General features: G+C 50.1%; 1 protein-coding gene across 2 annotated transcripts in view; it reads right to left on the minus strand.

Moving 5' to 3' along the window:
* The window catches only part of SH3BP5 (SH3 domain binding protein 5), a 66,578-nt gene that overhangs the window by 23,664 nt on the left and 16,657 nt on the right, over positions 1-26,257 (minus strand). The window contains exons 1-2 of one of the 2 annotated variants that reach the window (XM_036266347.1): positions 22,251-22,496; positions 16,024-16,152 (exon numbers count right to left, since the gene is read on the minus strand). Coding sequence is in view for 1 of the 2 variants with exons in the window: in XM_036266346.1 (XP_036122239.1) it covers positions 16,024-16,152 (129 nt within the window). In the remaining variant the exon portion in view is untranslated. Of the gene's footprint in view, positions 1-16,023; positions 16,153-22,250; positions 22,497-26,257 lie in introns of those variants that run through there. The other variant, XM_036266346.1, reaches the window with a different exon arrangement.

Consider the following 26,257-nt stretch of genomic DNA (forward strand, 5'->3'; position numbering starts at 1 on the left):
ATCAGAGAACAGATAAAATATAGGCGGGGATGGGGGTAAAACAGCTTGACTGTTGATGCTGGGGGCGCTCTGATTCTTCTCTCTACTTGTGTGTCCTTGAAGCGGCCCATAATGAAAAGGCGTAAAGAAATGTTTTTTGCAGCTTTTGGTTTACGTTATCATTTTTACTACTTACCTGCCACATAATCACAAAACTCTCAGGAAAATGCTACTCACTAAAAGATTAGGGAATCCAAAGATATTTGTTGAACAATCATATCTTCTCAATAAATAAATAATAAAGCGAAACCTAAATAAATAAATAAAATCAAACAGAATACCTGTAGGATCACTCATGAGGAGAAGGAAGGAGGAAAGGTTAGTCAAACAGCAGGCTGGCGGGGCCCTCATCCCTCAAAACCCACCTTGCCCCATGTAATCTTCTAGAAATTCTAGTTTCCCCCTTCTCTGAACTTTCATCGCTAAACTGCCCAGCATTGACAGAGAACTCACTCAAAGCCCGCGTTACACTGCCCAACTGCGCCAGAGCACGTGACAGTTTGCAGAACAAAAGCTTCTTGAAGGCAGGAACTGGAGTTTACACTTCATCACCCACAACACCCAGCACGGAGATGCACACACGTCCCCATCCAAAGCCGCTCTCCCAGGCACTCCGCTACCTTCTCCATCCTCGGCTCTTGGGTACCCTTTTGCTAAAGGAGGCCCTGCTCATGTTCTGCCTGTTAGCTCTTAACTTCCATATTACTGCCCTAAACCTCTCATTCCAAGAAACCAAAACCCATCACTCTTATCGTTTAACCTTTCCCTAAGCCTCTCATTCCAGAAACCAAAACCCATCACTCTGGTCAGGCGGAACGGAATCATGGAACCACCCTAACCCACCCTAACCCACCCAAAACTGCAAATGGTTGCTCAACAAGAGAAACAAGTTTCAGGAGACCCCAGCCCCCGACCAATCAAGAACTTGGGAGACCCCAGGCCCAACCAATCAAAGACGACCACGTCTCCTGGGCTGAACGACCACCCCCCAAGCCCTGAGTGTAAAAATCCCTAGTCTGTACAAGCCGGTTGCTACTCTCTCCTTGGAGGTCGTCCGGCAGGCTGACTCCCAATAACCCTGCACTTCTGGAGACCCTGCACCGCCTCGTTCTTACACTGCCGACATAGGAGGACTAACAGTCTGTGGCTGGCTGGGCCACGAGCCAGCCACCATTCCCCAAACACTAGTGACCTCCAACTCCTTCAAATCCCATTCAGAGCAGTAAGAACGTAATCTAAGGTTATAAGGACAGTGTCAGAGGGAGACAGCATTCAGTATGTCATGGGGAGGCTAGCTCTCTGGGTTCAGAGAGAGGGGGCAGCCGGAGCAACCATTTGTCCCCGCCACCCGCCTGCTCAGCTGGACATGCCACGTGCCAAACTTGAACAAGCTGATCCTCTGCCCTGCTGGCCTCCATTCGGAGACCGCTTTCTAAGATGATGAAAACAAACGGGTTCAAAGTCACTAACATTCCTCATGCCTCTGAGACAAGAAATACTCCGGAGAAAGGATGGCAGGAAGTGCCTGTCAATGGCCCCTTCCCTCCCAGGCTCGGCTCCACAGCAGGAGCTTCCGGACCAGAGAGCCGCCTTCCATCGGCCAGGGCTGGTCTCCCTCCATCAGTGCCTCGTACAACTGCTCGGCTTCACTGCCAGGGGGCTGCCATTGACAGCGGCGAAGGACACACCCAATCTCCTGGGAGAGACCCACAGGAGAGGCATGAAATCAGGGAGGAGAAGGAACAGTAGACAACTCAACCCCAGGGCCACCAACACGTGCTAGAGGACAAGAGACACCTGGTCAGTCCCCAGGGCCCAGCACCCTCCAAGTCAGTGCTACGACAGAGAGGTCCAGAACCACAGCCTCTCCTTTCTGCAGTGCATGGAGTTCCTGCAATTTTTTTAAAGCAGCATCACTCCTAGCAACCTCGGGAGCCTTCTAAGAGCAGGGGCTGTGCTACGGAAATTTTAATCCCCGAAACCTCGCCTAGTGACCGGTACACTGCAGATGTCGAACTATTAGGGTTAGAGTTAGTGTTTTGTTTTGTTTTTATCCTCACCCGAGGACATTTTTTCTATTTTTTGTTCAGATAGAGTGTGGGAGGGAGAGAGAGAGAGAGAAACATCGACGTGAAAGGGACACGTCGAGTGGTTGCCACCCACACGACCCAACCAGGGCCGGGGACAAACTGCAACCGAGGTACATGCCCTTAGCGGGAACCGAACCGGGGTCTCTCAGGACCGCAGGCCGACGCTCTAACCGCTGAGCCAAACCGGCCAGGGCTAGAGTTAGTGTTTCATTAAGAGACAGCTAGAGTACAAAGGATAAGCCACAAACAACTCCCAATGGTCAATCATTCCAATGCACCTTGTTAATTTCTTCTTCTGTGGCTCACAGAAGCAGATAAATATCTCTCTGGGTGCATTTATCCTTGGAAATGCCCATTCATATCATGTGAAAACTCACCTGAATAATGACCTAAGTGTCTACACTAGATCATGTGGCGTGAGCGCCCTTCTTTCCAGATCTGAACAGTTCCCCTTTCTGCCCTCTCTTGCCTCCTCCAAGCTGAATGGCACGTAACCCAGGTCCCAGTGGGTCTTCAGGAAATTTGTTCCTGGGTAAAATTTACCCTCTCTGAATTCACAGGATCAAGTATTTATTTCAGTAGTTTGCCATGTTATAAGATAGTGTATGTGAAAAAAATTTTTGAAAACTGCCCAACATATGAATATGTTGATAACACATCTCTTGAATTATTTGACTATTGGTGTTCTTGACAAGACTGCAAACTCCTTGAAGGCAGGGCCCAGGTTGTGTACATCTGTGAGTCTCCACGACCAGAATGGTGAGGAACCTGCACTTGGAAACAACGTATTCCAAGCCCTTCATCAGCCAGGAACCTGGCTGCCCCCTTCCCATCATCCCAGGTTTCACACTCCCCTGGGTCAGTCATTACCTGCTAAACTTAAGTAGAGCAAGGAGCGACTGATTCATTGAGATCTCAACCCCCTCCTCCAACCCATCTTTGGCCTCTAGGTCAACATGACTTCATTTTAACTACCACCTGCAAGAAGAACTCGGAACAATGTCAAGGTCAGGGGACACAGATGAAACTGAGGGCTCAGTATGAATAAGAGTCCATGCCTCACTGCCTGGCACCGAATCCAAAATGCTGAGGGACCCACTGCAAAGCAAGTGCAAAGATGTCAACAAGACTGAAGCCAATAGACCCAGGCATAGGAGCTCACACATCCCGGGCCCCTCCAACCACTGGAGCCCGCGCCACTTCAAGCCACCAAGAGATCTCTGAAAAAGACAGGAATGGCCGTGTGACAGAGCCAGGGCAGCAGCCGAGCTCCCAGCCTAGAGAGGCAAAGTTGGCACTAGCTGGTCTGGCAAGGGCTCTCCGTGTGAACCGGGGCTCTTGGCAAAGCCCTTCCTTCCTACCTGGTATTGCCAAGCAAAGTAGATCTGAGGACTCAGGGCCTCTCCCCGCTCTAAGGGGTCAGGAACAAACTGCAGCCAATGGAAGGACTAAGAAAGGAAAAGGATACAATAGCCACAAGGAAGAATCCAAACGTCCCGGGGCTGGGACAACCCGCGTGAGCCTGTGTACAACTCAATGCCAAGCATTCCTCCCATCCCCGAGCTGGCGCTTCCCCTGACCACACCCCATCACGTGAAGACCAGCAAAGGCGCAGAGGTCACAACACAGACTGGGGCCGCCTGGGCCAAATCCTGGGCAGGCCACTCCGTAGCTGGGTGACCCAAGCACTTTACCTCTCTGTGCCTCAGTTTCCTCATCTGCAAAATGAAGAGAGTAACAGACGCTACCTCATGGGGTTGCTTTGAGGAGTAAGCTAACACAGGTGAAGTGCTTAAAACAGGCATATAGTAAGCAGAACAGAAGTGTCAACTCTGATATAAACAAGCATTAGGTCGTATTAGCTTGTGGTTATTAAGCCACAGGACATGGATGACCTTTGAGGGGAGCTGACAAATACCCTGAAATGGTGATTATAATGTATGCGCCCGTGTGCACATGCACATTTGCAGAGCATGATATCTATAACTCCCTAAAAAGTCCTCAAAGAAGCAAAGCTGAAGACAGGCTTCGGGAGGGAGGGCACTGCAGAGAGAGTCCACAGAGGTGTCTTCTGCAGAAGACACATAACCTGTGTCTTCACTCTAACCAGGCCCCAAGGAGAAGCTAAGTCGTGCCATCCGACAGAACTTTCCGCAGTGACAGAAATGGTCTCTGTGTGCGCTGTGCCAAACAGTAGCCATCAGCTACGTGTGGCTACAGAGCATTTGAAATGTGGCTGGTGACACTGAAGAACTGAACTTTTAGTTCTACTTCATTGTATTCATTTATATGTAAGCAGCCACATGAGGCTGATGACTCCAGTCCTGAACATCACGGAGTTAGTCTGGGGAGGAGACCTCACAGAGAGAGAACAGAATGGCCAGTGATGCAGAATGTTCCATGATGTACTCAGAAGTGAGTGCAACAGCAAGATGTACCCAGCATTCTGTGCATGGTGGAGGTGGGGGAGGGCACACACTGGGGCACAACATGGAGAAGTGCAGGTGCCAAAGGCTGAGGGGGCTGGCCAGCCCGGGTTTGACGCTAGAAACTGAAGGAAAGCTGTATTAGTCAGTGCTCGCCAGAGAAGCACAACTGACAGGATGCGCATAAGTAAAGAGAGTTATTTTAAGCGATCAGTTCACGTGATATTTGAGATTGGCAAGTCCAAAATCTGCAAAAAGGTGGGAGGGAGGGGTCAGCAGGCTGGAGACCTACAGAAGAGTCAATGCTGCAGCTGAAGTCCAAAGGCTGTGTAGGGCAGAGTTCCTCTTACTCAGGGGAGGTCAGTCTTTTGGTCCCTTCCAGCCTTCAACTGATTGGATGAGGCCCATTATGAAGGGCAATTTGCTTTATTCCAATCCACCGATCTAAATGTGAGTCTCATGCCATAAACATCCTCACAAAAACATTCAGAATAATGTTTGACCACACACCTGGGCAATGTGGCCCAGCCAAGCTGACCCATAAAATTAATCACATGCACCAAGGTTTTTGAGGAAGGCTATCAGTAAAACTGACTTTGGCAAGTTTTGGCCGGGAAGCAGGGGGGAGAGAGGAAGGAGCACCAGAAAACAGGAATACCAACTGAAAGGCTATTGAATAGTCCAGACAAGACATGAGGGCTTGCACCAAAGAAGTGGCAATGGGAAATGAGTCATTTAATTAGCATTTTTTAAAGTTGATTTTAGAGAGAGAGGAAGAGAGAGAAACATTGAAGAGAGAGAACACTGATTGGCCGCCTCCTGCATGCCTCCCCACTGGGGATTGGGTCCACAACCCGGGCATGTGCCCTGACCGGGAATCAAACCAGCGACCTCTTGGTGCATGGGTGGATGCTAAACCACTGAGCCACACCGGCCGGGCTAATTAGCATTTATTGAAAGAAAGTAGGAATGGATTCTGTGATAAAATACACACACACACACTCTTACACCTTTATGGGAGGCCGGCATTTCCTCACAGTTCTCATGCACAATATAAGGGAAAGGAAGTTTCCACACCCCATAGAAGAGGGAAGTAATGTTGCAAACAGATACGGGGTTCACTGTGTTTCTCTACTCCAAGAAGTCCTCCCGTGCCTGCTCTGAGGGGCACAAATGACCACCTAGGAGACAGATAAACCACACTACAGGTGTGGCAGAGTCGGTTAGCTGAGTCCTCATATCCACTCTCCCCTTCATCCTTAGGAACAGTCCTGCTAGCTAAAAAATTTTAAAAACCCAAGCCAAGCCTCCTTTGCATTTATCCATGACTATGTGACTAGATTCCAGCAACGAAACAGAAACATAGACTTCCACGCAGACTCTAAAACAGATGCAGCATGTGCCCCCTGCCCCTTCCTCTTTTCCCGAAATACAGATGTGATGGCTGGAGCTCCTGGAGCTATCTTGGGCCATGCGGTGACTTTGAGGATGGGCCTCCCATAGTAGGATGAAGTAGTAATGGGTTGCTGCATCTCAGATGACCATGGAGTCATAGCCCCGCCCTAAACTGCCTAATTCAGGTTTTTTGTTTGTTTTTTAAGGTGAGAGAAAGCATCCTTGTGTTGTTTAGACTACTGTTTCTGAGTCCTCCCTCTCTCTCTAAAAGTCAATGGGAAAATATCCTCTGGTAGGGATTAACAAAGATAAATAAATAAATAAAAAGGTAGGGGTTAAGGAGGAAGTTGGAAGAAGGCAGATGCCAGGCGGTGTCTGCAGAAGTCAGTGGAAAAACAGCCAAAGAACCCACATTCTGGAAGATTCTTTTTTTTTTTTTTTTTAAATATTGTTAACTTTATTTTATTTTTTGGTACATGCCCCTAGCGGGAACCGAACCCAGGACTCTCTGGTTCACAGGCCGACGCTCCAACCGCTGAGCCAAGCCGGCCAGGGCTGGAAGATTCTTCAGAAGAAGCCCCTTGGACATGACCTCCCATGGAGCCCTCTGGAATTCTGGGGCTGACCAGCCCTCAGCAATCAGCTAGTGAGGGTCAGGGAGGAACACAAAACACTGCAGCCACTTAGCTAGAAACCCCATTTCTTCCTAGAAAAGCCAGCGTAGGGGCACCGAGAACAGTGGTGTGAGCGTCTGAGGACTTCCCAGTTGTAAGGAACACCGCACGGAGGCATTCGCTCGTACCCGCTACCCGCTGAAGACCAGCAGCACGGGGACCAGACCCTCCACGGCGCCACGGCTACCAATTCAGAATCCCCGAGAAGGGGCAGCTGACTCCAAACCAACTCTCTCCATCTGGCTGATGACTCAACACCGTAACTTCCCTCCTTTGTAGGGCTACCAGATGTAGCAGATAAAAATATAGGACTCCCAGTTAAATCTGAATTTCAGGTAAACAACAATTTTTTTTAGTTAAGTATGTTCCAAATATTGCATGAAACAGAGTTCTCCTAAAAATAGGATCTGAAATTCGAATGTAACGGGGTGGCCTGTACTCTGTCTGCTGACCCTACCTTTGGCTTAAACTCCGCGAGAACATTCTACCACACAGAAATGGAAACTCTGTCCACGGCCTGGACTTCTAGGGATTTCCCTCTTGGTGTGGTGAGTGAGGTTCCTTCACACACACATCAAGACGCTCCCACTGTGGGACAAACCCGGAGCTGGAAACGAGCAGTCCCATCAGGATGGAAACAGTGTATCACAAGCTATGAAATGTTTTTCAAGCATTAAGGACTTGACCATCCAGAGAGACGGTAAATCTCTGAGCCAGCTACTTCTCAGGGAGAACAAGTCCATCGGGTTTTTACTTTAAAGGATTATCTTTATTTTATTTATTTATTTTTGTAATCCTCGCCCAAGGATATTTTTCCATTTATCTTCAGATAGAGTGGGGGGTGGGGGGAGAGACATGGATGTGAGAGACACATCGATTGGCTGCCTCCCACAGGACCCAGACCAGGGCCGGGGACCAAACCACAACCGAGGTACATGCCCTTGACCAAAATCAAACCCATGACTCTTTGGTCTGGGGCCGACACTCTATCCACTCAGCCAAACCGGCCAGGGCTCCAGGGGATTCTTAAGGGGAGATTTTCAAGAAGGGACGGGGACAGAACAAGCAGTCACGCAGGGAGGGTGCAGGGCAGAGAAAAGAAGGAAAGCAGAGTGGGCAGCGGGGACCCCTAAGGTGAGGAAGGGGAGCGGGAAGGGAAGTCAAACGTGCTCAAAGAAGACGCCACCATCTGGCCAGGGCCCAAGCCTTGCTGCCTGGCAACATAAAAAGCCTAGCCGTGCTGACAACACTGGTAGCCAACATACGTCCCCCACTCTGGTTTTCTTCTCTGAGGAGCCAGTCACCTGCCACCCCTCTGCAGGGCGTGCCCGCGGTTCGCAAAGTGGGGAGGAAGGAAGGAAGGAAGGGGTGCTCTACATCCACGCAGTAATGTGACTGAAGACAGCTGGGAGGGAGGGAAGGAAAGAAGAAAACCTGGGAACCTCCCGCTCCACTGCGGGACAGAGCTCCACACCCAGCTTCCTCTCTAACTGCTAAGCCTCGGTGACAAACCCCATCTGTTCGCTTCAGGCAGCGTGTCGCCCACCAGGCGGCACTTCCTGGGAACCAGCCGTGCCTCTGTGAAAGGCCAAGGGGACAAGGGAAAGGGACCCGTCCCTGGCAAAGTCCCCAGCTGACAAGGGAGTGGTGGGTGGTGCCTCCAGCTTGGTTCAGCACCGCCTGGCTGAGACCTGCGTGAGCAGCCCCCTTCCTGGCTTTCGCCCCTGCCAGGCGGGTGAGGGTCGAAGGCGGGTGGCCCCCTGCACCACCAGGAGAGAACGTCAGGATCAGCAAGGCTCCCGGTCCCGCCCCAGCAGAGCCGGCCAAGCAGGAGGCACGGTGACTCCAAGGGGGGTCCGCCCTTCTGACTAAAGCCTACTCTACGTCAGGAGCCTGTGACCGGGGTCAGAAGCTGCCACTCTCCACGCTGACCCCTCTTGACTCAAGATTCTAGGTTTCTGAAATGCAGCTGCTTCTACCCCAGCAGCTCCAACCAGGACTGCAGGGCAGGACACCCGCGGTCTTGCAGGTCAGCGGGAGGTAATGGGCCGTCCTCCCTGCTTGCTGTAAATCACTAGGAACTGCTTCGGCGCGGTTCCCCGCCACTCAGCTGCGTGCCCTTACCGTGGGCAGCTGGGATGACGCAGTTCCCAGGAACTGGCCTGCGGCCACCCAGTGGGAACACGGTCAGGGTCACCGGGATGGACGTCACTGACAACCTCCTGACCAGAGTCCCACAGTAAGGCTGCCACCCAGGCAGGGAAGTGGCTCAGCATAAATGAAAGTGACCGGGAAGAAGGGAGGCGTGACAAAGTTGCATGAGTCCCGGCACTAGACAGAGGGGAAGTGTCAGAGAGGGTCATTCACCAAATGACCTGAACAAGAGCCTCCCAGCTACCCCAGGTAGGGAAGGCAGGACCTAACTACACAGATGAGCTCAAAATCTTCCTTTGGCTCCACCAGTCCGTCCCCTCTCCTACCCGTTCCCCCAGTGTCAGCATGTGCGTCAGGCTTGGCAAGTCACTAGACGCCTCCTGAGTGCTGCGCAGCAACCAGACCAGACAGCTGCGGGTTCACATCCTTGCTCCCCTCCTCACGAGGCCTGTGATGCAGGCACGTGACCTCACCTCTCTGAGCCTGTTACTCCCCCTCCGTATGACGACGATACTGCCACCTTGCCCCGCTGCAGTGAGGACTAGACAAGATCATGGATCTACTGCTACAGGCCCGGGCACCTAGTAGATGCTCAATAAATGAGGATGTGGGAGCCCTGTGAATAACTCAACTTCTCTAAGCCTCAGTTTCCTCTTCTGCAAAAATCAGTACCTCCCCCACGCATGTAAAGCACTCAGAGAAGTGCCTGGGACACAGAGTGTTAAAATGACTCTCCTTTCCTCCTGCCCGCCATCCTTAATCTCTGACCCAGGTCCCCACACTCTCCTCCAGTAAAACAGTCACCTCCATATTGTTGTCTCCCCCCTCCCCAGCTCCAACTTGCCCTGAAATCCCCACGGAGGCACCCACCCGATCGCTACTTTAACATTCAGGAGAGGAAACTCACCACCTTCTCCCAGTGTTGGATCCCTGGCCTCTTTCCATTTCCCACTGGCCCACAGGTCCCCGAGGAGTCGTCCTGGCAGCTGTAACCACTAAGTCTGCCGCGTCTTCACACTCTCTCAGATTAGGTCGCACACCAGCGAGGTGTGCGTACAGGCCCACGCAATGGTTTCTGGGCTCCAAGACTAGTTCCCTCGTCTGTAATATGGGGACAACAAGGGGAGGTAAATAACATCCCCAACACAGAGCAGAACCCATGGTGCCTCACACACAGATCTCATAAGAAGGTGCCACTATTAACGGAAGGACACGACACTGGTCACCAACGCCCAATCAACTTCTCAAACACATGAGCCTCATACGCCAGAGCCCTCAACCCAGTCTGGAGGCCAGGCTGGGGCTGTAGGTGCTCTCAAGTCTGGCCGCACCGTTCCCTCCTTAGCTGGTCCTTCGGGCCCCCTAAGGCTCCCTTTCCACCGCCCTGAAGCTGACATACCCAGGGTTACAGTCATGCTGACCCCTCTCAGATCAGCTCTTCTGTCCTTTGTACCCACTCTCTCCTGTGCTTTGGGACTCAGGAGTGCAGCTCTTCCCCAGGCTTTACACGCGCGCACACGGTGACCTCAGTCCATTGGCTTCATCCACACACCGTCTGCACCGGGCTCGTCTACAGCCATGCCCTGTGGTCCAGTTCTCTAACAAAGGAGCCTCCCCACTGGGCTCGCTAAATGGTGAGTACAGTCGGTCCTCAGTACTCGTGGATTCCATATTTGTGAATCTGCCTACTTGCTAAAATGTATCTGTAACCCCAAAATCAATATTGACGGTCCGTTCGCGGTCCCTTCTGGACCCACAGAGTAGTGAAAACTCTGAGTCACTCCATGTGCACGGTCCCAGCTGAGGTCTCACGAGGTGGCGCCACCTTCTTTCCGCCCTCACACACTGCAAACAGCTGTTCCCTCTGTCTAGTGGGTGCCACGCACTTCACCTGTCTGTGCTTTTTGTGGGTGATCAGATATTTAATGGCCCCAAGCCCAGTGCTGCCCAGGGCTCCAAAGCCCAAGAAGGCTGTGATGTCCTTTAAGAGAGTTTTAGATGAACTGCACTCAGGCATGCGTCACGGTGCTGCTGGCCAAGAAGTCGGCGTTTGTGAGTCAACAATGGGGTTCATCCAGAAAAAGGAAGAGGAAACGTCCGTCCTAGAGGCCGCCCCAGTGCTAAAATAAAGCCTACCGTGCATGATGAAACTATGGAAAAGCGGCTAAATCTGCGGACTCCGTTTGGCATCAGTGCCGAGAGGTCAGGACCAATTCGAAAAGCATCGTGGGCGACACCGGGTGAGGCCGAAAGCCAAAGGACTTGACGTACATGCCGCCCGGGGTCAGGAAACTGCTCCGCCCTTCTTGGCTGGTGTTTTAGTAGGAAGAAATACTGTATGTAATTATTTATAAGAAGTATATAAGAAAAGGGAAATACACATGAAACAAGGTTTGTATGGATGGGTTGATGAAAATGGGACCACAGGCCTCAGAACCGGACCCTCCCCCTCACTGGGAGCAAGGCCTCCGCGGAATGCCTCCCTGATTCAGCGCTGGCGGGGGCTCCAGAGGAAGACCGTGAATAATGACAATGGACTGTAACCACCTACGCCTTAAAACCACCTTGCTCCTGCATGTAGATGTCGCTCCTGGGGGATACAAACCACATTTTATGTCCACAATGGCCGGCGCAGACGAAGGGGAGAGGCTCAGGAGACCCCCAAAGAGACACATTTATTTGCCGATCCCTGGCCCTCCGTAACCCTCCCCTAGTCTCACTCCATTTCTCAAATGAAGGAGGGACAAAATCCACCCTTTCATCCAGGTCAGTAACAAAGATTCTACTTTTGCCCCAAACACCCCGCTCCACACACTTTCATAAGACTGGTAAGAGGGGAATGTCACCTCCATAGAATCAGGGTCTTTGTCCTGTTCTTTGTCAGTGGCTAAAAAAGTGACTGGCAATTAGTAGGAACCCAGTAAATATTTGTTGAATGAAAGGAAATAATACATGAGAAGGAAAAAAAAATCCCCCCTTTGCAAAACCTGGGCCTCTCATTCCCCACTATGGAGGGTCTTCTGCAAACACAACCAATGTGTAGAATTTCCCGACAAAGGAAGACATAGCACTCTGTGCCTCTGTGATTAACTTAAGAATTCAGGGCTTACTGATGCACTTGACCTGTTTCATGTCGTGGGAAACACGACTCCCCATCCCTTTGAGGCCCGCACCACATTATCTGTTTGGGTTTACAGGGCTTTAGATCAGTCAAAAAGTCAGTGAGCTATTTCCTCATCGTTTTCAATCCTCTGGCACATTTTATCCTTACAAGCAACTCTGTATGCACTCAACCTGCCTGGGGTCACCCTTCTGCGCCCCCGGTCTCTCCATCTTCCATACCCCCTCCCAGCCAGCAGAGGTCTGTTTCTTCTACTCACGAACTTTTATTAGGCTATTTTATTTTAAGGCAGCAGATTCACCAGGGAGACATAATATTTCACAGTAAACACATCCGGAATAATAACTTACATTCTTTTTCTTTGATTCCAACGCTTTACATGTACTAACTTAATACTACGGTAAGATGTAAAAACGGCTATAATACTTTGTGGGTGGAGCTTATTGTTTCCCAATTCTTGAATGTGGACTGGTTATGTGACTGACTCTACCCCACAGGACAAGCGTGATGCTAGCGGAAACCTGGAAAGGGCTTGCCCTTGTGTTTCTGGAATCCCAACACCATGCGAAGAAGCCACGCTAGCTTCTGCTAAGATGAGACACACGTGGTCCAGTCACCCCTGAGGCCTCAGCTGTCAACCAGCCAACTGCTTACTGGATAAAACCATCTGAGATCAGCCAGCCTCCAGCCAACCCACCAACTGATTGTAGAGGCCTGAGATCAGGAAAACTGCCCAGCAAAATCATGAGCTAACTAAGTGCTCTAAGCCCCAAAGTTTGGAGTGATTTGTTTCACAGCAAAAGCTAGAACGAACACACAACTCCGCTTTACAGATGAAGAAACTGAGGCACAGAGAGCAAGCAGTCTGCTGAGGTCCCACCGCTATTAAGCGGTGAATTAGAATTCCAAGACCGGCAGCCTGGCTCCAGAAGCTAAGCTTTGCTGGTTGTCCCACAGCTACGTCATTCCTCCAGTTTCAGATGTTCCCCCACTCACTCACTTCCCCAAAGGCAGGTGAGTAAAGGACATGAACTTACATGGCCCATAAACACCAAACAGGCAACTTGCAGCACTGAATGACCTTCTGCTGCCCTTCAGGTGTGCAACGCACTCTGCTCTCTTCTCACAATTACAGTTAAAACTAACAAGAGTTGCCCAAGTGTCCACTTAAAGATGAATGAAATAAACAGAATAGGGTCTATTATATTCAGCCTGAAAAGGGAATGAAATTCTAACATTATACAATATGGATAGACCTTGAAGACATGATGCTCAGTGAAATGTGCAAGTCACAAAAAGACAGACAGTGCATGACTATACTTATATGGGGTGCCTAGAGTAGTCAGATTCATAGAGACAGAAAGCAGAATGGTGGTTGCCAAGGGCAGAGGGAAAGGAGAAATGGGAAGTTATTATTTCATGGGTAAATAACATAGAGTTTCAGTTTGGGAAAATGAAAAAGTTCTGGAGATGGATGGTGGTGAGGGTCACATAACAATATGAATGTACTTAGTGCTACTGAACCGTACACTTAAAAATGGTAAGACTTACATACAGTTCACACTTTTTTAAAAAGGAAAAGTACCCTGGCTGGTTTGGCTCAGCAGTTAAAGCGTCGGCCCACAGACCAGAGTCGCAGGTTCAATTCCGGTCAAGGGCACATACCTCGGTTGCAATTCATCCCTGGCCCTGGTCGGGGCCGTGCAAGAGGCAGCCAGTTGATGTGTCTCTCTCACATCGATGTTTCTTTCTCTCTCTCTCTCTCTCCCTCCCTCCCACTCTATCTGAAGATAAATGGAAAAATATCCTCAGGTGAGGATTAAAAAATAAACATAAAAAACAGTTACAAGGGCTGGGACTGGCAGTGATAAAGTGACAGGCCCAGGGCCAGTATTAGACCAGATAGAACCCAGGGAGCAAAATAAGCAAGAAACACTGCACCGCTCAGGTGTCCTGAGTCCCACAGGCTCCCCCGGCAGAATGTCCCTGCCTCACACTGACGGCCAGACGGGCTGGCAGGTACATCAAAGCCACCTTAACAACAGCTCTGGCTCAAGGAACAAACCCTCAAATAAATCGAAGTCAGTTCCCTGCCCCCACCTCGGCCCAGACAAGAAAAGGCAGGTCTCTTCCACCTCCTCTTGACAGAATCTGGCCTGGGTCTTCAAACGCGCAGCACTGAATCTGTCTCATCAGTAGGAAAATGAGTTGACATCAGGAACAAGAGTCGAAGCAGATTTTGATGGGTATCTAGAGGGCATTTCTACAGGCCAGACCACTACCAATCTGTAAACGCTTTACGGAAAACCAACCCTCTGTTAAGTCTCCAGTGTCCTGTTGAGCCTCTGGATGGATGGACACGGTCATTCCGGACATATAACAAAATCACCACTACGCTATAATCTTTTCTTAAAAAGAATAAGACATATACATCAAATATTAACAGAAGGTATGAGGACTTATATTCTTTTTTTTTGGTCTATTTTTGATATTTCCTACAACAGTCTTTTTATTTATTTATTTTTTTTAATCCTCACTCGAGGACATTTTTCAGTATTTTGTTGAGATAGAGTGGGAGGAAGGGACAGAGAGAAACATCGATGTGAAAGGGACACATCGAGTGGCTGCCACCTGCACGACCCAACCAGGGCCGGGGACAAACTGCAACCAAGGTACATGCCCCTAGCGGGAACCGAACCCGGGTCTCTCCGGACCACAGGCCGACCCTCTAACCGCTGAGCCAAACCGGCCAGGGCCAACAGTCTTTTTAAATGAAGCCAAAACCTAAGCTCATGCAGGGATCCCGTGGTCAAACACAATCTCACTCAGGTCCTAAGGACGACCTCATGAGAGAGCCAAGGCTGGTCCGTGAACGCAGCGGGAATGCAGTGCCTCGAGGTACACACTCGAAGGAGACGCTCTGAAGCATCTCTGAGTGACCACCCCTGCTCTACAGTCAGAATGGTTTGTAAATACAGAAAGGAAGCGGGTGGAGTAAGACCAGAGGAAGAAAACAGGAAGTCCCACTTGGCAGCGGCTGGCGGAGGGCCCTACCCCTTCACCGTCAGGAAGGTCACGCTGGTGCAGACAGACAGACTCAGCCACCTGGCCCAAGACCAGACAGTCCCCAGCCACGGAGATGAAATGTGACATCCGTACCCAGCCTCGGCCTTTGAGCATCCTTTCCATTCCTCAGCTATAGACCAATAAGGTCCCTTGGGGTGGACGGGCAGGGGTCACTCTGAGCCTTCTCCGCCCTTCTTCCTGCCCCACCTGCATAAAGGCATGAGCTTAAGGGGCGGGTTTGCAGGCACAAAGCCGGGCAGGAGTCCCTCAGACTCATCTTGAGCTCGGCCAGTTGACAGTGAGGCAGTCACAGGCGCCCAGGGTCGGGCTATTATGTGATTAGACCTGATGACCCAGTGGCTTGCCCACAGGACAGGGACCCGTCAGTGTCAGGGCTCTCCTTCCCCGTGCACATGCCTGGCCATCAGAGCCGAGTGGTGACACAGGCACACCCACACGCTGCATCTCAGCAGTGGTCAACGCTGAAACCAGAACCAACCTCCAGGGGACCCCAGCAATCGCCTGACCGCAGCTCCCCTCTGCTGCCCCTTTTCTGCCTCAGTTGCCTATTTGGGCTCTCAGGGCAGATAACCAATGTTTCAAGAGAAGCGAACGGCTAATTCCTCCCACAGTGGGGAGGAGAAAGAGAGGGGCAGAGTGATCCCCCTGCTGCCTGACAGGCAGTCACGAGGAGAGGCCAGAGAACTAAGCCTGGGGTTCTGGACACATCTCTCATCCGCCTGAGCTGGGCCCACTGCCTGGGAAATGAACCTGGGCGCCAACTCCGGCGGCAAAGTGGCGCCCACTCACAGGGCCATCCACATGCCAGCACCCACCCTCTGTGAATAGTATCAAGAGCTGGAATGAAGGCAGCCTGGGGGAGGGGGATTGGTAATAAGAGGCTGGCTTCAATGCAGCTGTTTACAAAGTCATGGCTGTGCCCCATCACACAGGACTCACGCTTCTAACCTTTGAGGGAGACAGAAGTCAGAAGGCGCACCCCAGTGCCAGCTGGGATGGGGGCAGGGGCAGGGAGACACCGTGCGGGGCTGTCTTACCTGTCTCGCCACCCTCCGCGCCTCCCAGTAGGGCTTCGAGTCTTCCACGGCTTTGCCGATCTTCTTCAGCAGTTCGTCCAGTTTCACCGTCGCTTCCACCAGAACAGAGCGGAACTTCTGGCGAGCATCCTGCAGCCAGGGGAGACGGAGGAAACGTAGCTCAGGCTTAGGAAGGAATCGGCAAGAACCCGCCTGACCTCCCCAGGACACGAGGATGGACTTCACACAAGCTACAAGCACCTTCACAGGACACCGTCTCCAGCAGCACCGTCCAAAAGAACAAACTTCCTGTGCTGCTGGCCGTGTCCCAGCGTCGGCACCGTCCGGCACGCACACCCTAGCCACACGTGGGCACTGAGCACCTGAAATCGGCTGGTGAGCCCTGGCCGGGTAGCTCAGTTAGAGTGTCAGCCTAATACACCAAGGTTGTGGGTTCAATCCACAGGGCACATGCAAGAATCAATCGATGAATGCATAAATAAGTGGAACAACAAATCGACGTTTTTTTCTCTCTCTCTCTGAATAATCAATAAATAAAACACTTTTTTAAAAGAGGAAAAAATCTTTCTATATAAGAAAATAAATTGATTGGTGAGACCGAGGAAATGAGTTTTATTTCATCTTAATTAAATATATTTAAATTGTAAAAATAAACGTGGCTACTGACTGCTGTATGGGACAGCACAGGATGGATGGAACGGCTCTGTCCAGATCCTCAAGGAACACGTCCAGCAGGTCACCCAGCAGCTGAACTCCAAAGGATGGCACCACTCCCTACCCTCCCGTGGAGCCCTCAACCACGTGACATGCTCAAAATGAGGCACTGAGAGCAAGTTTCCCACATGCCAGACCCGTGCTGGGCCGCGGCCTTGGTCTTTGCCTTCAGGGCACTTCCAGTCTGGTGGGGAAGAGCGGCGTTGACAGCCCAGTTCAGAAGTCTGTGCCAGGACGGTAATGGCAGAGGTGCCATGGCACCCAGCAGTGGAGAACCTCACTAGGCCACGTAAGACAGGGCTCGACTGGGAGACTCCCAGAAAACTCCCAGAGGGGCACTATCCACACAGAAGCCTAGAGCATGACTGGGCACTGGGGAAGGAGAGGACATACGAGTCCCAAGCAGGCAGCAGAGCCATCAGCCTGGGGGGGGGGGGACAGTGTTTCCAAGAAAGGGAAGGACGCTGGAAGTCTGGAATGTGGTGGATGGACAAAAGGTGAGGGTGGCCACCATCCTGGAGACCGACTTGGGCCTCGAGAAGAGTTTGGAAGGGAGGAACGGGCAAAGGGGCCATGCCAGGCTTAACCACACTGTGAAAGTCAAGAAACCAGACCTGTGGACATCACAAGGAGAAACAAAATTAAAAAGAAATTTAGTCCCTTGTCTCGGACATATTGGAGGATCGGGTCGGTATCTCGCAGACCCCACATCCACTCTCCTCCTTTTCCCGTTGGCGTTTGCCTGATGCAGCCACACCTTGGGGGCGGGGGGTGCCCGTGTGTGTGCACGTCTTTGAGAAGGGGAAATGATACTCGGAGAAGAAGGAACAACACGTGATCACCAGCACGGGGCTGCCCCGAGACAAAGAGCCACCGTGCTGGTAAAACACATGAGGTTCCATTAGCTGCAAAGTGCCTGCCTCACAAGTAACTATCTGAACACTTTCTAAACAGCAAATGGGAAGCACCTGTTGGGCCAGTGGGATGGCTCATGGAAGTAAAGGAGGCTCTGATCACTTCTTGTTTCCTTCCCCTCTGTCCTGTCACCCCAGACACTTCTGACATCAGTGTGGCCCCTTCCCCCAGTCCTGTGTCATCACCAGGATTTTCTCTGCCTCCCTCCTCCCTAGCCAGGCCTGCAGTCTCCTACTACCGCTTCTGAAGACCGGGAATAGGACTAGGCATGTGCTCCTGAGGAAGAGCTGCAGATGCATGAGGGCAGCCCAGGGACCAGCAAACCTCCTGCGCGTCTGCTGGACTTGACATCAGCAGTTGTCTAACGCCCGGGATTTTTATCAAAGATGCATCCAATTCTGGCTAAAGCTCTTTCTGTGCAGCCCCAATTGGGTAAGTTCTTTACGAATCATTTTTATCACCTATAAAATAGTTACTTTCCATGTCTTAGGGAGGGCTGTTAGCAGGAATAAAGGAGACTGCAAATGTAAAACACCTAACAGTAATAGACCCAGAGACATAAAAGTAGGGTTCAGACGAACAAACCTCAGAAAAGGGTGGGGGGGGGAGAGAAGAGATAAACCAAAGAACTTATATACATAACCAATGGACACAGACAACAATGCTGGGTGCGGGGATTGGGAGGAGGGTGTCAACGGGGGGAAAAGAAGAAACATCTGTAACAAAAATAAATTAATAATAAAATATATATATGTATATATATATATATAAAAAATAAATAAAACAAAACACCTAACAGTTCCTAGGCACACAGTAGATACTCCATAAATGTACACAATTTTCTCCCGGCGTGAACAGAGACCCACGATCCTATTAAAAAGCACCAAGGGGGTCTCCCTGGGGCAGGGGTAGCTGACAGGAAGACCTAGTAACCTGTTACACCGTGCAGGCAGCTGCTTTGCAAATGTGCTCACATGCGTGACTGCATCCTCGCAGCCACCACCCTGGTGGGAGTCAGCACCAGAGCGGTCCCCGTCCAGACCACAAGTGAGACAACCGAGGGCCCGAGCAGTCAGCGTGTGACCCAGGGCAGGTCACATCATCACTCTGGCCTCCTCTGTAAAATGAGAATTAGGCCCCAAACAAGTGGCCTATGGGCCTTTGGCCTGTATGCTGTGTACTGAATGTCAGAAAAACACACATTTTTTTAAAATGTGGATTCTCAAATTTCTCATAAAAAATAAAAATCGGACAATCTGGCAACACTGGGCCCCACTTCCACCTGACAACCACTAGCCAGTGGAATTGAAGTGCCCTGTACACAGAGACTGCCCTTTCCAGGCCCCACCCCCCGGGCCTGAATCACACCCAGCCTGCTTCTCTCGCTCAGGTCCCCTGCCAACTCCTGGAGACGTTTGATTTGCCAAGAGCTATTCTGGTTACTAATGAATATAACCCACCAACGCTGCCTTCTTGACAAAAAGGGATGCACAGCACAGATGGACAACATACTAAGTGGCAGACGCTATTATAAATGCTCAATTCCACCAATTTACGTAACTGCTAACAACCTCATCAGGCAGGTGCTACTGTTGTCATCCACATTTTACGAAGAGGGAAACTGAGGCACAGAAAGAATAGATAATTTTCCCAAAGTCACGCAGCTGGGAAATGGCAGAGCCAAGATTTAAACGCAAGCAGTAAATACATAAGTACAGTGTCGGGTGATACGTACCAAGACCTCAGTATACACACTGTGTAACAGACACACAACTGGGAGGCCGCCCAAAGATAGTGCCATCTAAATCAGGCCTTGAGAAGGGGCATCAGAGACTGAGGGATAAGCATGAGCAAGGATTGGCAGACGGGAGGTTTGGTGGAGGTTGGGACAAGGGCATGTGTGCCATAGTATGGCACTTGAACTCTATCGCATGCGCAATGGGGAGGCGGAGTGGATTTTTTTAAGCAAGTCTCAATTTACTTTCCAGAGACCCTTTATCAGATATGACTGAGGAATGCATTCTACCACAACAAGTAAAAGCAATCGTAGTTGACGAGATGGCTATTGTCCATTGTCAACAGCACTTACACGGCGTAACAACGTAAACACTGGATACTGACTTCACAGTAGTTCTGCTGGGAGGAAAGGAAATGGGCAAAGTGGGTGTGTGGTGGGGACAGAGGAAGAAAGGGTCTAAATCTCATCTTCCATAGTGGGATGTTTAGAGAACTAAAACTGAAAAATCAAGAAGTAGCCCCACAAAGCCTACTATTTAGTTAGAGTCATAGAAGTAAATACCTAAATAATCAACTAAAATGTGTTAAACTAATCTATTAAACTGCCTCTAAGAGAGGAAAAAGACAGGGTGGAGTAGGAGAATGGAATACTAGTGGGGTTTTTTTGTTTGCCTTTTTTTTTTTAATTGTGGCAAAACACCACAGTGGGTTTTTAAGCAGAGGCGTGACCTGATGGGATCTGGGTTTTACCAGAGAGCGAACCAGGCTCCTCGGGTGATTCTGGTGGGCAGACTCAGGGACCACCAGCCTAATGAAGTGTGTTACCCTTAAACGGTACTGAACCCAAGAGACTTGATTGGAGATCAGCATCTCCCTCCATAAACAGGCTGTGTTGCCAGGGATGATGATGCATGACTGGCTGACGTCCAACCATCAACAAGCCTATTCATCCAAGACGTGTTAAAAGCTAAACACAAAGCCAGCCTTCTCCCTGATGAGATAAAGTGGACCCAGTTCTTTTTCTGCTCCACAGAGGATCAGAGCTACTTGAGTAACAACTCTCCACAAGTATTGGGGTTTGGAACTCACAAACCGAAACCCTTCCTGCCTGTCCAACATAACAGCCCTGATTTTCTGGGGCCTTATCCTGGTCCCGGGAGTGGTCAGGAGACCCAGGCCTGGCCAATCCATCATGGATACTCTTAGCCTTGGTGACTGTTGAGGGATGACATCAGAACCAATGACTCATCAATACCAAGACGACTTCATTCTAGGACTTTCCTGAAAGAGAAACTTTTTTCCCCTGAGTGGATTTGAATGAAAGCCTGCAGCAGATGGCAACCATCTTGGCACCATGAGGGGAGAGCCGGAGGGAGGGAGGGAGGCAGAGAGAGAGAGAGGGAAGGAGGGAGAGAGGAAAGGAGGGAGAGAGAAAAGGAAGAAGGGAGGGAGAAAGAAAGGAAGGGAGAGAGGGAAGGAGAAAGACAGAAGGAGAGAGGGAGGGAGGCAGTCCCAATGACACTTGAGCTTCTGGACCTAATTATGCTTCACAGTCTAATCCTATACTCTACCTTCCCCAGAGCCAAACTAGCCACACACACCCCCAACTGTCACCATTGCTTTATGTTATATTTAAGCTAGTCGGAATTGGATTTCTGTTACTTGCAATCAAATTAAATCACTGAAAAGAAAAAAAAAAAGACTGAAAAATAGGCCTTACGGTAGTCATATTAACTAGCCAGGGAAGGGAGGGTCAATGTACAGTGTGTACCACGGCAAAGCACTGTACTGAAATGCGGTTCACTGATGGAGGGCCCTGCCCCCGACAGTACAGCCGTGTTTATAAGAAGCAGAGCCTGGGGAACTTAATTCAGCCAAACTTGCATAAAACTGTTCTTTAAATCCATCTTAATGCCCGTTTGGCTCCACTGAACTCGTGCTTTTCGCCTTATTTCCTAGTTCGAGAAGACGACCGTGGTCCTTTGTCTCCTACAACTGCAGGCAAACGCGTCTCCCAAGATCAGAGTGGAGGGTGCTTCCAGGAATGTCCGGGGAGGAGAGAGCTGACTGTTTTCTCTGTGGCAAATGACCCATGGAGGGGAGTGGTCAGACGTGCAAACTCATCTCGGGAGAACGCGCAGACCTTACCAGTCAAGAAAAACAAGCCATTTACTCTCCAGGGCTGTTTACCGGCCAGTTTAGTTTTTTTTAGATCAGCACTTGAAGGAGTTCTAAAAGGGCGGCCTCTGCTTGGAGGAGGCCTCAGATCTTCACATCTGAAAACTGTCACATCCATTAGGTGACTCAGACTGAGGGCAACTCATTCAAGCAAAGAACTGCTGAGGTTGGCAGAGTCTCCTTGTGCGAATGTGTCACAAATACAGCCCTGTCTCAGATAAGAACTCCAGCTGAACCGAGCCAGCCACCAGCAGCCAGCCTTGGAAACAGGGTGCCAGGTATCACCATCTGGGGGACAGAGTCCCTGTTTTCGGGCCACCCACTCACCTAAGCCTCCCTTATTACACCTATGAGCTGAAAATGACAGTCTTTCCACTTCACGGAAGTGTCCCCAGGACCAAGTGAGATTAAGATGGATGTCAGTTTTTAAAAATAACTGTCCTACAAATTAAAGATGACACCACCCTTCCAAAGATCCTTAGTAATGCCTTTTATAAATACACTGCTTTCGGTGTGTGCAGCCAGATTTCACAGGCATTATCTGTACCTCAAACAACCTGTAAGACTGGCTCAGCAAGAATGACCTTTCCCAGTCTACAGTTCGGAGAACTGGAGCCCTAGGGCCAAGTGCTGCCCAGCCTGAAGTCACACACAAATGTCAGACTTCAGGCAGAAGCACAGACCTTTAGTCTTCTAGTCCGATGTGCCTTCCACTACACCAGTGGTTCTCAGTGTGGTCCAGGAACCATGGGTCGGGGTGGTCCCTGAGACCTTTTCTGGGGATCTATTTCCATAATCAAGTTAGACTTTTTCGCCTTTTGCACCTTCATTCTCTCATGAGTGTTCAGTGGAGTTTTCCAGAGATTCCTTGATTCAGAACGTTGCGAGAAGCAGACATGAAAATCCAGCTCATCTGTTGGGCCAGACACAAGAAGGACTTGCAAAAATCATCAACGATTACATTCTTGTCATGAATTTATTTTATTTGAGGAAATATTCACTATTCTTTTTACTGATTTTTGAGAGAGAGAGGAAGGGAGAGAGAAAGAGAGAAACATTAATCGCTGCCACCTGCACGCCCCCTACTGGGGCTCGAGCCTGCAACCCAGGCATGTGCCCTGACTGGGGATCAAACCGGGACCTCTCACTCCATTGGACGACGCTCAATCCACTGAACCACACTGGCTGGGTGAGGAAAGTTATTATTTTTTTTTTTCCATTTTTTGTACAGATAGAGTGGGAGGGAGAGAGAGGAAGAGAGAAAGAGAGAGAAACATCGATGTGAAGGGACACATCAAGCAGCTGCCACCCGCACGACCAACCAGGGCCGGGGACAAACTGCAACTGAAGTACATGCCCTTAGCGGGAACCGAACCCGGGTCTCACCGGACCGCAGGCCAACGCTCTAACCGCTGAGCCAAACCGGCCAGGGCGAGGAAAGTTATTTTTGACAAAATATATTATCTATGTCAACATGTAATAGATTTATGATTTATTATTTTTTTAAATATGTTTTTATTGATTTTAGAGAAAGGGAGATGGGGAGAGAGAGAAACATCAATCAGTTGCTCAGGCAATAAACCCACAATCTGGGTATGTCCCCTGACTGGGAATCGAACCTTTCGATGCATGGGTTTATGATTTTTTAAAAATGAATTAATACAAGTTTTTAAAACTCTTCATGTTAATGTCTTGCGTGGCAAACATTATAGGTATTGCCCACAAAAGCGAAAGTTCTCTGAGGTACTCAATGATTATAAGAATGTCAAAGGAGCCCTGGCCGATTTGGCTTCTCGGTTTCAGTTCAGTCCCCAGCCCTGATCAGGGTCCTGTGGGCAGCAACCAATCAATGTGCCTCTCTCATATCCATGTTTCTCTCCCTCTCCCTCTCCCTCTATCTGAAGATGAATGGAAAAATATCCTCGAGTGAAGATTTTAAAAAAAAAGAATGTAAAAGGAGACCTAAGGCCAAAAAGCATTCTCTCTGCTGCTTGGCAACAAGTTGCACCGGCCCCTCAGGCTTGCCCTGCAGACATCCTTCTCATAGGAGACACACCTGTGCGTTTTCAGTAACAGGGAAGCAGTTATTCCTTCCCAGATCTTTCTTTAAAGCCTCCGTGGTGCTACCCTGTCTTCACAGCACCTTCTGCACTTCCTGGTGCTCGATTCGCTAATCCCCTTAAGAAGGGGGTGGTGCGTCCCGGCTCAGAGCCTTCCACCGAGAAGGGCATCTGCTCGAGTTTGATAAGCTCAGCAATAAATCCACTGGGAACAGCACTGCCTCGATAGTCACCAAGCTGTGCCCTTCTCAACTGGGCACTTTCGTTCACCCATACCTTCCATAAAACTCTTGCCTTAAAAATGCATCTCCCTTTCGTGGGTGTCCACTTACAGTTACAAATTCTCCTTTTCAAATTGAAGTAAACAATGTGAACCACCTTAAAGGGAAATATGGAATAAATAGTACGTACAGAAAAGTAGGATAAGGCGAAAATTACTACAGCAGCAAGAGAATGACTAGTTAGGACGGTAAAGCCGATCAGAGGAACATTTTAATTACATGATAAAAGGCACCATTGGAAACCTTCTGACTTACTGGCCAGTTGTAAGATACCCAAAATGTTCTGAAGATTATTACAAAGAATGCTTTCTTTTCACCCATCCAATCTATTCTTTAAAAGCACTTGCGGTAGCTACGGAAACACACACACACACACACACACACACACACACACTTTGAACGGTGCTGGCGTGAAAAGGGGGAAGGTGCTGTCCAGGAGTGGGAACGGTCTCTCCCTCTGTTGTCCAATACAGAGGCCACCGGCCACATGTGGTTACGTGAAAACTTGAAATGTGGCTAGTGCAAATAACCAAGTTTTTACTAAATTTTAATTTAACTAACTTCAAATAGCTAGTGGTAGCCATATTGGACAGCACAGGGCTAGCTCCTAGACCCTGGATTTCCCTTGGCGGCTCCTCCGGTCCCCAGCTGCCTGCTCTCCTCGCCTCTGTCCAGGTTTCCCTCCCGCGGCCCCAGCTCCCAGAGTGGCTTTCCTAGCGCTGTGAGAAGGGGCCAGGACAGTTCAATGTTGCCGTCAGGCACTCTGCAGCAGAGGCAGAATCAGAAAGAATGTACCAGGGCAGAGTCAAAGGCCAGGGAGCCAATCTGGAGAGGCGGAGAAGGGGTGAGGACAGACCACCAGGGAGCTGGAGCCGGCCCCGCCAAGGACCACCACACTCCCGACCGCTGCACAAGCCCAATTCCACACCCGCCACCTTCATTCAACCAGAAGACGCTGGTTACAAACAGCTCCAAAGAATTGGAAATATTCACGGAAAAGAAACAAGGGGAAGAAAAGAGCAGGCCCTTCAAATTGGGAGAAGTGAGAATCATTGTTGGAGACCAGGCACCTAAGTCCCCTTCCTTCTGACTCATGTCCCCACCCTGAGCCCCACAGGAGCAGAGGCCTCTTGGGATGTTCACCAAAGCCACCACTTCCTTTGTGGGGACCGTCCTCCACTCGTCGGGCGGAACCTTGCAGCCGTGTTTCTGCTAGAAGACACGCTCTCTGGGGACAGAACTGAGGAGCCCAGGGGAGGGAGAGACAGAGACAGAGATGCCAGTGAGAGAGAAGAAAGCGAAGGACAGAACAGCAGGAGGCTGCAGAGGAGGGGGGATGAGCTGGGTTCCAGACTCTAGTCCTGAAATTCGATAGCCCTGTAACCTATCGACCAAACCGAGGCACTTTCAACAATGAGGAGGGGCCCTGTTAATAATTATGCTGGGACAACAGGCTTAAACCAAGACTGTCCAGGCAAACTGAGACGTGTGGACTCCCTGTGCTTACGGCCCAGCAATGCTTCCCTCCCTTGGGTTCCAGAAAAGGCTCCTTTGACCTTTCAGAGCCGCCTCCCCCCCCCCCCGCCACTGTATTTAAACTGTTTGAATGGTGGTGGGACAAGTACAGGGGTTCCAATCCCAGCTGTAGACCTGGGGGCAGCCCTGTGCAGCTCGACGGACTTGGGGGACAAGGCCAGATCCTGTTTCTCCTTCCACAGCATCACACCATCCGCCTTGGCTGTGACCCAATGACCCAACAAGGGGTTCCTTCCACCAAGAGGGAAAAGGAAAGTAAGAAAAGATGGCAGTCAACAGTGCTGCCTGCTGTAAGTTTCCCCTTCTGAGGTTAACCACAGTTTGGGAGCTTTTTCAGGCCTAGGTGGAACTGAGTTCCTCCTGGGCCGAGGACTCTCTGGTTTCGGACTCTGATCTGACTTTAGAAAATTTCCAAACAAGCATGTGAGCCCCCAGGCCCATCCCCCAGAACATCGCAGCCCGCCACAGCTGTCCTGCCAGGCCGGACCACACATCTCCCTTTGCAGCCATGGCCAAGGTCAAGATTCCATAGTCAAGGGCAGGCACTGCCATCGGAGGCTAAGTTAAGGCAGTTGGCAGATCTGGGAATGGGGAAAATACTTAAAAAAAATTTTTTTTAATTTAAAATAATTTCAATTATTTTATTTTTCAACTGGAAAAAAATGAGGGTAAGATGCAGACATGTGCCCCTTTACCCCGAGATACTTCAGTGCATATATCCTAAAGATAAGGACATTCTCTTACATCACCAGAGTATGAGACTCAAAATCAGAAAATTCACATTGATACAAGGCTACTAATCTGGTCTATGAC

This window comes from Molossus molossus, unplaced genomic scaffold (genome assembly GCF_014108415.1).
Source record: "Molossus molossus isolate mMolMol1 unplaced genomic scaffold, mMolMol1.p scaffold_m16_p_18, whole genome shotgun sequence".
Classification (NCBI taxonomy): Eukaryota; Metazoa; Chordata; class Mammalia; order Chiroptera; family Molossidae; genus Molossus; species Molossus molossus.